The sequence below is a fragment of the Rhinopithecus bieti genome, unplaced genomic scaffold (assembly GCF_001698545.2).
Source record: "Rhinopithecus bieti isolate Rb0 unplaced genomic scaffold, ASM169854v2 scaffold_758, whole genome shotgun sequence".
Lineage (NCBI taxonomy): Eukaryota > Metazoa > Chordata > Mammalia > Primates > Cercopithecidae > Rhinopithecus > Rhinopithecus bieti.
In genome coordinates, this window is record NW_016803215.1 from 1,810,671 (window position 1) to 1,824,444 (window position 13,774).

Consider the following 13,774-nt stretch of genomic DNA (forward strand, 5'->3'; position numbering starts at 1 on the left):
GAGTAGCTGGGACTACAGGCACCCGCCACCTCGCCCGGCTAGTTTTTTGTATTTTTTAGTAGAGATGGGGTTTCACAGTGTTAGCCAGGATAATCTCGATCTCCTGACCTCGTGATCCACCCATCTCGGCCTCCCAAAGTGCTGGGATTACAGGCTTGAGCCACCGCGCCCGGCCGATGACAGATTTTAAAATCTGAGTTGGGCATCGCTTTGCCAGCCCCTCAGTATTATGATCAGGCTGTGCTGCTCCGAGATGGAAAGCTCAGTCCACAACCTTCCACTGCCTGACTCCATTGATTTTTATGTTGTTCATTGGAGAAACAAAGGAAGAAGGTAATTGGGTTCTGCAGAATTCATAGGTAATCGGGTAACTGTGCTGACGGTGGAACTGGCACTAGCGAGAGATCCACATCCGGTCAGGGTTGTGGCTGTGACCAGGAAGTTCTTGGTGTCTTCCTTGCTTAACCTTAGAGTCCATGAACACTGGCATCCCAACCTCATTCTTACCCATTCAAGCCAAGGGAGCAGCCTTTTTCCAGAATTTGGAAGCTTGTTGCTCTGGAAGGCTGGAAGGTGCAGGCTGGGAGGTCTCGTTGCACTGGGTCCAAACTCCATCCTTTTGTTACCAGCTGTGTGATCATGGGCAGTTAATGTCCTTTTCCCTTGCACCTCACCATCTGCATCTATAAAATGGGAACAAGAAGACCTCATGGAGTTGCTGTGGAGAGTATCATGCACTAGTTCGTCCATTCCACGAGCATCTGAGACCTGCTGTTCGTCACACATAGCTCTGAGTGCCGAGAGATGAACGTGAACAAAGTCTCTCTCTCTCCAGAGGCTGTCACATCCTAGTGAGGAGAGAGGGCTGTAATGGAGTGGGCGGGCGGTAGGGGTGATGTTAGTGAGACCACAGATCGGGGAGGGCCTCAGAGCCACCGCAAGGGCTTTGGGTTTGGTGCTACTTGATATGTGGAGCCATAGGAGGGTTTCAACAAGAAGAATGATCCATCTGCCTTACATTTCAAAGCATTACGCTGGCTGCTAAGCGGAAGATAGACTTTAGGGGGCCAGGATGAAAACAGATAGAATAATGAGGGAGTCATCTTGGTGACATAGGTGAGAGACGGTGGTGGCTTGAACTAGAATGATGGCAGCAGCACAGGTGGTGGAAAGAGGTTATATTTTGAAGGTAACCAGGAGAACTTGCCGATGAGGTAGGGGTGGAGTTTGAAAGAAACAGAGGAGTAGGCCAGGCGCGGTGGCTCACGCCTGTAATCCCAGCACTTTGGGAGGCCGAGACGGGCGGATCACGAGGTCAGGAGATCGAGACCATCCTGGCTAACACGGTGAAACCCCGTCTCTACTAAAAAATGCAAAAAAAAAAAAAAAAAAAAAAAAAAAAAAAAACTAGCCAGGCGAGATGGCGGGCGCCTGTAGTCCCAGCTACTCAGGAGGCTGAGGCAGGAGAATGGCGTAAACCCGGGAGGCGGAGCTTGCAGTGAGCTGAGATCCGGCCACTGCACTCCAGCCTGGGCGACAGAGCGAGACTCCATCTCAAAAAAATAAAAGAAACAGGAGTAAAAGTGAGTCTCAATTTTTTGGTCAAGGCAACTCGAAGCAGGGATTTGGCATAGGGAAGACTCCAGTACAAGCTGGGACAGAGGGAAGTTAAGAGTTCATTTTCTGGGCCTGTAACTATAAGACGTCTATTAGACATCCACGTTGAAATGTCAAGAGCACCTGGGGCTCTGTATAGTGGGGGTGAGGAGGAGAACTCAGCTAAGAAGTCTGATGGGGGAAGTGGGAGACGGAAGAGGGGAGTGACCAAAGTATAGATGCTGCTGCACGACTCAGAAGTGGCTGCATTCTATGAGATCATCACTTCGCAGTGCCCAGGACAGCCTGTGCACCGTTGGTGTCTGATTTAGACCTCTCCTCATCCCTCTCTCATTTTCATTTTGTATGGCAGATAACCTCACCCAAATACGTGTCATAGCCAACCTCAAGGATTCTGAAACCCTTACTTGGAAAAATGCTTTTCTAGATCACTCCTGCTTTAAATGTACTAAAGACAAACTCAGGCCCTCCTAGTGAGGCTGTACTCACCCTGCTGAAAATCGCATAACTTCTGAATTGGGTCTCCTTAAGTATTATGTCTTCAAAACATAAAAAGAGAAATTTGTAAACTTTCATTGCTGTGTTGACTATGAAGAAGGAAGAAGATAAGAAAAACATTTAAAAGGCTTATTATGTCCTAGGCATGATGCCTTCACATACATTTGTTATTTTTTTTTTATTTATTATTAGAGGCGAAGTCTCACTGTGTCTCACAGGCTGGAGTGCAGTGGTGCAATCATAGCTCACTGCAGCCTCAAACTCCTGGGCTCAAAGGATTCTCGTGCCTCAGCCTCCTGAGTAGCTAGGTCTACAGACACATGCCACCACCCTTCATTAACTTTTTAAGTTTTAAAATAGAGACAGAGTCTTGCTATGTTGCTCAGGCTGGCTCGAACTCCTGGCCTCAAGGGATCCTCCCGCCTCAGCCTCCAAAAGGGCTGGGACTACGGCAGACGTGAGCCACACACCTGGCCTGTTTGTTTCTTATTACATACATTCGGATTTATTTTACAGATGTTCCTTAACTTATGATGGGGTCACATCCCAATAAATGCATCATAACTTGAAAATATTGCAAGTCAGAAAAACAAAGGAAACGTTAAGTCAAAAAATGCATTTAATACACCCAACCTACCTCAGATATGCTCAGACCACTCACATTAGCTTGGATTTGGACAAAGTCATCTGGCCACGCAGCACACTGTGGGGATGGGTCGTTCCCCTCACGGTTGTGTGGCTGGTGGCAATCTGGGAGTGGCGGCTCACTGCCTCTGCCCAGCATCGCAGGGGAGCATCACACCACACACCACCAGCCCAGGAAAAGAACAGAATTCACAATTCTAAGCACAAGCGCTCCTGAATCCCTATCGCTTCCAGAACATCTTAAAGTCAATACATCTTACATTATAAGTCGGAGACTGTCTATATACTCAGACTTTGAGTATTCTCCACCCTGGCGGTAATCCTTTGGTTTTTGGCTGGTTCCATATCTCAGGTGTAACAAGCAAATGGAGCCCAGCAAGTCCCCTGTGTCTGTGTGGGATTTCCATTTTATAAATACTGACCCAACATGCTTCCACAAGCCCCTGATGGAGTTTGATGGTGATGCTGACCAAGTTTTTTTCTTGCCAGTGAAGGTCATGTTCAAAAAGTTGTGTTGCACTTCGTTTACAAAGCCCTCTATTATACAGAAAGTGTTCAGCCTAAACATAACCCTGTGAAGGCAGCAGATTCGTTATAGGAACTTGATGTCATTTCCAACAGCAGGCGTCTGCTGACCCCTCTTCCCCTCTGCACGCTGGACTGAGTTGCGCTGCCTTCGTTCCTGGCTGCGGGTGATGTGCCAAACTCTTCCCATCAAATAAAAGTTGAGAAATTGGACCCTTTATAGTTGGAAATGAAATGGCTCTAGATACATCTTAACTTTTTATTTGCTGTGAGCAAAATTGATGTGATGCAGAGGACTGGGAGGTTGGGTGGTAGTTTTAGGAGTAGCAAGGCCGGAGGATCTTACTGGAGAAACAGATCCGTCCAAGCCCTAGACTGAGACAGAGGCCAGTGGTTACAGCAAGATGTACAATAGCGGTTCCCGATACCTGCCTGTCCCCTCCAACCAAAACTCAAACCAAAATGATTTTAGAAAATTAAGTTGATTATAACTCTTATTTTCTTTTAGAAATTGCTTTTTGAGCTGCAATGTGTCTCCAGCCTGGTGCTGAAAAATTCTTGCAGATGGGCTCATAAAGTTTTGAGCTGGTAAACATTGTAACTAGCCTGTAGAATTTCCTTTTTTCCCCTACATTGTAAGAGGAGGCAGGGCAGTAATCTGAGTGTTCCTCCTGTGACTTACTTGCTTTACATTGTTAAAACAAGTTTGTCCTTACCCATGATGTTTCTCTAAAATACCTTCAGCCTGGTGTAATTACTCATTCACATTCTGCTTGGCGTCATACTCAATCGTGTGTTGAGGAATGAATGTGTGGATTATATATGACCTTGCCTACCTGCAGTATAAGGTTTTTAACGGCTATGTTGATTTATGATTCATTTTCGTCTTTCCTTAGCTCATTACTTGGACATACTAGGAGCTCAATAAATATCGGCAGAATGGACCTGAATTAGTACTTGTAACTCTTGTGTTGGTCACATTATTCAGTGATAATTATAAAAGGAAAATGTGTAATAGTAACTAAAAATGTGATCTCATTGATTTTTTTATTTTATTTTTATTTATTTTAATTATCTTCTTTATTTGAAATGTGTTGTTTTACGTGGATGCTCTTTTTATATTAGGCTATTAACAATGTGCCACTGCAAAATTTATGGAAATTAAATTACCTTTTACTTTTAGTCAGCTGCTTACAAGACAATTGCCTGGTATTTGTGGTCAGAGTGTGACTATAACGGACTCCATTATTTTTTTTTGAGACCGAGTCCTGCTGTTGTCGCCTGGGCTGGGGTGCAATGGCACAATCTTGGCTCACTGCCATCTCCACCTCCTGGATTCCAGCAATTCTTCTGCCTCAGCCTCCCGAGTAGCTGGAATTGCAGGTGCACACTACCACACCCGGCTAATTTTTTGTATTTTTTTTTTAATTTTTTGTATTTTTAGTAGAGACGGGTTTTCAGTATGTTGGCCAGGCTGGTCTCGAACTCCTAACCTCAGGTGATCCACCCACCCCGGCCTCCCAAAGTGCTGGGATTACAGGCGTGAGCCACTGCACCCGGCCAACAGATTCCTTTCTAATAATTTAAAATTACTTGTGAAAACACGTGATTTAATGGCCTTAGATACATTTACTTTTACCTCTTGATTTTAATAGTGAGCCACATGTCCTGGAAACTCCGTGAAGTGAATATAAACTCTGTAGCAAAATGTGCTTATACATTTTCAAAAGCCAGAATTATTCTTTTTTTTTCCTATAATATTTCTATTTGTTTATTTTTTTAAGTTTTAATTTAGGTTCAGGGGTACATGTACACATTTCTTATGTAGGTAAATTGTCACAAGGCTTTGGCATATGAATATTTTGTCACCCAGGTAATAAGCACAGCAGCCAATAGGTTGTATTTCAATCCCTGTCCTCCTGCCTCTCTCCTCCCTCAGGTGGGCCTTCGTGTCTGCTGCTCCCTCTTTGTGACCATGCGTACTCCATGTTTAACTCCCACTTATAAGTGAGGATTATTCTTACTAAAAATCAGCCTTTAGGTTTTAAGTTATGGTAAAGTCTGTGTATATGTTGACATTTTAATAGAGATTATCTGGTTTTGTTTTTTGTACACGATAGTACAGGGAAACCCAAACATGAGTGGTTTCTCCAGAAAGATTCCGAAGGGGACACACCTTCACTTATCAACTGGCCGTCCAGGTACCCGCACGCCGGCCTCTGGGGTGTGCATGCATGAGTGTTGCTTCTTCCCGCCTGACCTGCGGTTCCACGCATCAGCTAACACTCACTGTCCTCTTGCCCTTTTTAATACCGGTGCACTTGAAAATCATGTGGAAGTTATTTTCAAATCATTTGCTTTTCTCCTCCACTTGCCCTAATCCATGCTAATAGCATCTCTCCTTCCCCTTCTTTTTCAATCTTTCTTGATTGACAAACCTTTTCCTTGACCTTTTGCTTTTCCCTTCTCACCAACTCACATAGGACTGGCCAGTGAGGGGCAGTAGTGAGCACCCAGCCAGGCCCTGGGCTGCTTTCCTGAGCTGACTCACCAGCCCGCGTCCCGTCTGCTCAACTCCCCACTGCTCCCAGCCCTTCCAACCTCCTTGCTTTCATATCTCCTCATCTCTAAACCAGAAGTTAATTTTCAACAGTTAAATTTAGGGCATGTGGTTTTAAAAGCAAACAAAACCCCTATCATTTCATTTTAAGACTGGGGCAGGGAGAGGGGAAGGAGTCAAAATGAGTAAGTCATGGAAGGACAAAGCTCCCCACACAGAGTTTGTGACAGTCACTTTGTTCTCGGCTGAGGACAACATGCAGATTGTCTCCGATCAGAAGCACGCATTCCACAGGAGAACTGGAGCCGCGCTTCAGTCTCCTTTTGATTAACAAACGTTTTAAGTATGAAAACCTCCAACACGGGCTCATCTTTGGGAAAAATAACAACTCAGAATGTTTTCTTTTCCTGAGTTGTTCATAGTCACCACCTATGTGTGTGTCTGGATTGTCCTTTAATGACGCATATATAGATGCCCTGCCTCTTATGTTTTAAAAAAATAGGAGTTTTTATCAAATTTAGCAGGGTGCACTTGTCATTAAACTATTCTTTTCCATACAGTGCGCATCATAAATAATTTCTTTTGCCAATTAGGCTTAAGTAAAGGGTCTACATTCTTCTGCCTGCAAGAAATCCTTTTTCCCACTCCAAAAGCCCCCTTTACTTCTTAAAGCTGAGCCCTAATCAGTTTTCCATTCCCAAGTAGTTGGAATTGTGTCTCCTTTCCCACTACATGGTACTTCAAAAAGCAAAAATAAGAACTAGATAACACTATTAAATGTTTACTCTTTGCTAAGCACTAAGCCATGTGCTTTGCAAATGTCACATTACACTATGTCACTATTATTTCTATTTAAAAGGTAAAGCAACTGAAGCTTACTTAGGGCAGGTGAGTTGCCCAGCACCACCCAGCCCAATCTGACTGAGCCAGGATCTGAGCAGAGGCCTCTTCCTTCTCCACAGTCAGAGCTCTTGGTTTCTTTGTTTTGCAGTAATGGGAAAAGGTCTGTAGCTTTTGAAAAGGATGCCAGTTTTGCTCTCAGATATTTGAATAACTTTAGAAACAACTGGAGCAATCTTTCTTTATTTTTTATTTTATTTTTGTTTTTTAGGGACAGAGCCTCTCTCTGTTGCCTATGCTGGAGTGCAGTGGTACAATCATAGCTCATTGCAGCCTCAAACTCCTGGATTCCAGTGGGCCTCCTGCCTCAGCCTCCTAAGTAGCTGGGACTACAGGCACACGCCACTGTACCTAGCTATTGTTTTTCACTTTTGTAGAGACAGGATCTCACTATGTTGCCCAAACTGGTCTCAAACTCCTGGCCTCAAATGATCCTCCTGCCCAGGCCTCCCAAAAGGTTGGGATTACAGGCATGAGCCCCAGGGCCCGGCATCTCTTTTGGGATTCGTTTTTGACTAAGAGCATAACAGCAGGAGAGGGGGATGGTGGTGGGAAATGTTCACTTCATTAATTCTGTCAGCAACTATCTTTTCTCTAACATTCTTTTGGCGCTAGAATTATTCATAATGATGCCCAAACTGGCCACGTGCCTTCTGAATGAATGAATATACTCTGCATTGCATGAAAAAGCTTGTGAATGTCTAATTGAGTGCTTTAAAAGAGAGGCGGTTGTTGTATCTTGAACTAAATGAAAAGCGTAAATAATAGTGAGTGCTCTTACATTTTCAGGAGGCAATGAAATTACCGCGTTTGGTCAATAGGTGTCTGTATGCCAGGAACCTTCCCCCACAGTCCGTGTTCCGGGCCTGTGCGTGAGGAAAGCTTCTTGATTCAAGACACCAGCCTCATTGTGCCCTAATGCATACTGGTGGTGTATATTAATGCATTTTTCTGTGGCTTCTGGGTATTTATTTGGTCAGAAGGGACCCATTCTCCCCCAGGATAGCATCTGACCCCTGCCAGCTTTTACAAGGGGTTAGAGTTAGTTTTGCACCACCAGGGCATACATATGCAAATTGGAAACTCAACTTAGGATCATCTGACAAGTAGTTGACATTAGACACCAAAATCCTTTTTCACAAGTTATTCTCTCTTGGGGTCGATTTCCATTCGCTGGTAATCTGTGATCACGCATGCTTTCCTCCTGTGAGGCCGTTACTGCACTTTGCAACTTAAATCCTTTTTCTTTCTTAAAGAGTTAAAGTTAGAGAAAAATTGGTGAAAGAGGAAAGTGCTCGAAACAGCCCTGAACTCGCCTCAGAGTCCATAACTCAGAGGAGACACCAGCCAGCGCCAGTCCATTACCTGTCGTTTCAGTCTGAGCACTCGGCCTTTGATAGGGTCCCCAGCAAGGCAGCAGGCTCTGCACGACAGCCAATCCGTGGCTATGTCCAACCCGCGGATACCGGTCACACCGCCAAGCTGGTGACACCAGAAACCCCAGAAAATGTATCTGAGTGTAGCTGGGTAGCATCAGCCACCCAGAATGTCCCCAAACCGCCTACCTTAAAGGTTCTAGAAGGTGATGGAAGGGATAGCCCAGTTCTCCATATCTGCGAGTCAAAAGCAGAAGAAGAAGGAGGAGGAGAAGAAGAAAAAGAAGAAGAAGATGTGCTCTTCACTGAAGCTCTCCAGCAAAGCAAGAAAACCCTACTGGCTTTGGAGGGTGATGGGCTTGTGAGAAGCCCAGAAGATCCCTCTAGAAATGAGGACTTTGGTAAGCCTACTGTGAGCACAGTCACCTCAGAGCATCAGAAGGAACTGGAAAGCATGGCACACCCCTCTCAAGCTCAGCACCAGCCCACTGAGAGGACAGGCAGGAGTGAGATGGTTCTCTACATTCAAAGTGAGCCTGTGTCCCAAGATGCCAAACCAACTGGTCACAACAAGGAAGCCTCGAAAAAGCGCAAGGTCCGTACCCGCTCTCTGTCAGATTTCACAGGCCCCCCTCAGCTCCAGGCCTTGAAGTATAAGGACCCAGCTTCCAGGAGAGAGCTGGAGCTGCCCAGCTCCAAGACTGAAGGGCCCTATGCGGAGATCAGCATGCTGGACACAAAGGTCTCTGTCGCCCAGCTCCGAAGTGCATTCCTGGCATCTGCCAACGCCTGCAGGAGACCTGAACTGTAGGTGATGCTTCACACGCCCTCCAGCTGCGTCACTTGCACGTCCCTGGTAGAATGATTCACTCCTCGACCTGTGTTGTGTTCTGCATTGAATCATATTAGCTTAGCTCACAAGTGTGTGCAGGGCGACTGTGGAAAATGGCTCAAAAACTACCACTCTGCTTCTGCCTACTAATGGGGAACCAGCGGATTGGGTCTCTGGAATGTCTCCTTCCTTACGTGCATGGTAGAGGCATGAAGAGGGGTTTGGCGGTGTCTGTGCCTTGACTCACAGAGATGCATAATCCTTTGCTGTCTTCTCTTTCTCTATCTTCGTTTGCCTTCCTTATACTCTCTGCCCTTTGATTCTAAAAGCAAATCACGGGTGGAGAGGTCAGCCGAAGGACCTGGCTTGCCCACCGGTGTGGAACGGGAGAGAGGGTCCCGGAAACCAAGACGCTATTTTTCTCCTGGTGAAAGTAGAAAAACTTCCGAGAGATTTAGAACCCAACCTATAACTTCAGCAGAACGAAAGGAATCAGATAGGTAGGCACGCGTATGTGCGGTTTCCTGGTCCAGGAACATGGCAATGACACGGGAATTTTACCACACTGATGGCCTTGGTGCTATTTACATAGAATGCTGGCGATTCCATAATTCTTCCATCTAATCTATAAGCATTATTTATTTGACTTATTTAAAAGTCTTTTTAAAGAATGTTAGCCTTTACAGTGGTATTATGATACATACACAATTTTACGTTGCATTCAGATGATAAGAAGTAAGAAATATTGTTTTTCTTCATTTAATGTTTTAATATTTTTTACTTTCTTGTTAGATTAGATTCCAGATTGCATGTTCACCAGATTTTACAGGGAAAAAAACTGAAGAATTTTATATTCATTTTCTAAATGTTCGTCTACTTGTTGTATTTGAGTTTTAAACTAAAGTGTCATTTACTATTGCATTAAAAATGGTAAGATTTGTCTAGAAAATTGTCATCAGTGGTGTTTAATAAGTTGTTCTTATGCCTGATCTCTCTCCACGGGGTGTGTACTTGGCTGGGATTGTGTGCACACATGCTCCAGTGTCACTTCACAACTGTATGTGTGTTTTCACAACTAGAATTGCTAGCAGGAGGTTTTTTCTTAAAAGAATTTAATTGCATTTTTATTTTTACTTTCAATATGATGTTTTATTTCGATCTTCTGCTCCCAGCTGCTAATTTATTATTATTTGCTAATGTCTTTCCTAGGTGCACTTCACATTCAGAAACACCAGCTATCGATGGCAAGTACCTGTTTCCCTGTTTTTCCTTCTTCTTTATTGTCTCTAGACTGGGTTTAATAATAAGGTTTTTGGCTTTTTGAGAGAATAAGATGATGGAGCATCTTGTCTCCCTTTGCTGCAGGTTTTCATTCTGTGAATATAATAAAATCTAGTTGAAATTTTCAGACGATGTTTCCCTTCTTTCTGAGCACAGTTAGAGAATCATACAGTGACCAGTATAAAAACAACTAATTCAAACCAAAGGAGCAGGTTCTTCTTGTTGTGCTGCTGCTACTATTTAAAAATAAAAGAAACTCCCCCCATAAAATATATTCGTAAAATCTCGATTGGACTAAAGTTAGAGTAGAAATCCTTGGACAGAGTTTGCTTTGGTTTGGCTGGGTTGAATTGCAAGGGAAATTAGTACCTTTTCACTGAGCAGGAAGAATGGGCTCCCTGCAAGGGGAAACTACCACCAATTATTATTTTGGTGCACCTATTCTTGTATTTAAAGATTTCTAGGTTAGCCCTGAAAGATTTTTTTGGAGACCGAACTTAACCTTTTCTAATGATGTCCGGTTTTTAATTTGTGGCTTTTTGCAGATGAAGAAAAGGTGGATGAACGAGCCAAGCTAAGTGTTGCCGCCAAGAGGTTGCTTTTCAGGGTAAGCCGTGCTGATGTGCTTGAATAGAGATCACTACTGGATGCAGTAATCCCAGCTACTTGAGAGCCCAAGGCAAGAGGATCACTTGAGGCCAGGAGTTTGAGACCAGCCTGGGCAACATAGTGAGACCCGGTCTCAAAAAAAAATAAAAATTGTCAGCCTTAGGGAGGGAGACTCTCATGGCCCCAGCCTACTTCATGCGCCTCTGGGCATGCTAAGGCCCTCCCGGCTTTGGCCCACCTGTTGTTTTCTTCCTAATCTTTGGCTGGTTGTGGCCACCTCATGGACACAGCATGAGTGTACACTTCTGACAATGATATGAGGTGCTCATTAGTGACCCCTCCTGTAGGTCCTGTAGGAGAACAGATTAAAGACTTTTTACCGCCCTCATTTCCTTTCCTTGAATTTCTTTGTTATTTTTAAATTTTTTAAGAGATAGGGTCTCACTCTGACACTCAGGCTTGAGTGCAGCGATGTGATCATAGCTCACTGCAGCCTCAACCTCCCAGGCTCAAGTGATGTTCTCACCTCAGCCTCCCAAGTAGCTGGGACTGCAGGCCTGTGCCAGCATGCCTGGCTAATTTATGCATTTTTTGTAGAGATGGGGTGTCTCACTTTGTTGCCCAGGCTGGTCCTGAACTCCTGGCCTCCAGCAGTCTTCCCTCCTTGGCCTCCCAAAGTGTGGGATTACAGGCATGAGCCCCTATACCCAGCTCTTTCCTTGAATTTATAAGGGTTCCACAATGTTTCTAATCTTAGGAGATGGAAAAATCTTTTGATGAACAAAATGTTCCAAAGCGACGCTCAAGAAATGCAGCTGTGGAGCAGAGGCTACGCCGTCTGCAGGACAGGTCCCTCACCCAGCCCATCACCACCGAGGAGGTGGTCATCGCAGCCACGTAAGTGCCCTCGGGACTTCTCAGCCTTGGCTATAATGTCTTTTTTTAAAATATATATATACATTTAAAGAGTATTCAATGAAAATGAGGCATTGGGGAGGTGGTTTAGCTAAAAGCCACAGAGAAGTTAGTACTAAGGGGTTTTGTTTACTGTGGTCTCTCTAAACTGTAATGGGATGTGTATCTTCTAGAAAAACTTGAAAGGAGTTTTGTTCTATTTTGTTTCTGTCTCTGCATATTGGTGTTTTAAAAATCTCTTTGACAACGGAAAATAGAAACATGAAACTTGGTGGATTCCTGTGATGAAACCCAGCTTCCACGGTCACCCACTCCTGGCCCCCTCCTGGCCGGCGATGCTCAGCCCGTGTCCCATTCACTTCCCCTTTCCTCCTGTGCTATTTTCAGGCAAACACTAGAGGTCTTACCATTTCATCCATAAATATCCCAGTATGCCCTTCTAAAAGATAAGGGTTTGTTTTGTTCTTAATCGCCAGAAATCTCTTTTCTTTTTTTCTTTTTTTCTTTTTTTATTTTTTATTTTTTTTTATTTTTTTGAGACGGAGTCTCACTCTGTCACCCAGAATGGAGTGCAGTGACAGGATCTCGGCTCACTGCAACCTCCGCCTCCTGGGTTCAAGCGATTCTCCTGCCTCCACCTCCTGAGTAGCTGGGATTATAGGCATGTGCCACCACACTCAGCTAATTTTTGTATTTTTAGTAGAGATGGGGTTTCACCATGTTGGCCAGGCTGGTCTCAAACTCCTGACCTCAGGGGATCCACCTGCATCAGCCTCCCAAAGTGCTGGGATTAATTGCCAGAAATTTCTAAAAATTAAATTGCAGTTTGATAACTTTCCAAACAACCAGAAGTTTGTTTTGAATAATATGTTTCAATAAATTCAGAATTAATTTCCCAGAGTAATTCGTTCAGAGATCATTGCTTCAATCAAGTGAAAATTTTTATTATTTTTTGAGGGGGCGTTGTTTGTTTTTTTGAGACAGTGTCTCACTCTGTCACTCAGGCTGGAATGCAGTATGCCATCTTGGCTCACTACAGCCTCAACCTCCTGAGCTCAATTGATCCTCCAACCTCAGCCTCTCAAGTAGTTGGGACTACAGGCCCCACCACCACACCTGGCTCATTTTTGTATTTTGTGGAGATGGGATTTTGCCATGTTGCCCAGGCTGATCTTAAACTCCTGGGCTCAAGTGATCCTCCCACCTCAGCCTCCCAAAGTGCTGGAGCTACAGGTGTGAGCCACTGTACCCAGCCTAGTTTTGTTGTTGTTGAAGTTGTTAATTAGTTTTGTGCTTACCTTGGACACACAGACACCCTTCCTGAAAAAAAAAAAAAAAAAAGTTCATCCCATTAGGTTATTGACATCCCAAAAGGCCTTTTTGTCAGTGCCCCATTCTGTGGACCTGCTGTTAGATCAGCTGCCTGCAGTTCCTCCCCAAGTTGTTCCTCAGTTTCTTGGTGCATTTGTAGCTAAGTATATCCTTGCACTCATTAGAAACTCTTTGCAAATCAGTTTGTTTTTTTAAAAAGAAATATTTGAATTGCTGGTGTAAAATAAGAAGCAGACACCCATGGGAGCAAAACAGTAAATATAAGAAAAATTAATCCCATTTTAAGGCTCAATAAATCTACCTTGATGTGCCTATAGATTGTATAAGAACACTGATACTTTTAAAAAGTAGATTGAGGCCGGACGCAGTGGCTCACACCTGTAATCCCAGCACTTTGGGAGGCAGAGGTGGGCGGATCACCTGAAGTCAGGAGTTGAACACCAGCCTGGCCAACATGGTGAAACCCCGTCTCTACTAAAACATACAAAAAAATTTGCTGGGCATGGTGGCGCACACCTGTAATCCCAGCTTCTCGGGAGGCTGAAGCAGGAGAACTGCTTGAACCCAAGAGGTGGATGCTGCAGTGAGCCGAGATCTGAGATCACACCACTGCATTCCAGCCTGGGCGACAGAGTGAGACTCTGTCAAAAAAAAAAAAAAAAAAAAAAAAAAAAAAAAAAGCAA

At 44.2% G+C, this 13,774-nt stretch overlaps 1 protein-coding gene across 9 annotated transcripts in view; it reads left to right on the forward strand.

The window, feature by feature from the left end:
• The window catches only part of LOC108528098 (supervillin), a 239,188-nt gene that overhangs the window by 212,749 nt on the left and 12,665 nt on the right, over positions 1 to 13,774 (forward strand). For all 9 annotated transcript variants that reach the window (XM_017869775.1, XM_017869790.1, XM_017869782.1 and 6 more), the window contains 6 exons: positions 5,406 to 5,486; positions 8,002 to 8,928; positions 9,283 to 9,453; positions 10,163 to 10,197; positions 10,780 to 10,841; positions 11,601 to 11,740. In XM_017869775.1, the coding sequence (XP_017725264.1) occupies positions 5,406 to 5,486; positions 8,002 to 8,928; positions 9,283 to 9,453; positions 10,163 to 10,197; positions 10,780 to 10,841; positions 11,601 to 11,740 (1,416 nt within the window). The remainder of the gene's footprint in view (positions 1 to 5,405; positions 5,487 to 8,001; positions 8,929 to 9,282; positions 9,454 to 10,162; positions 10,198 to 10,779; positions 10,842 to 11,600; positions 11,741 to 13,774) is intronic.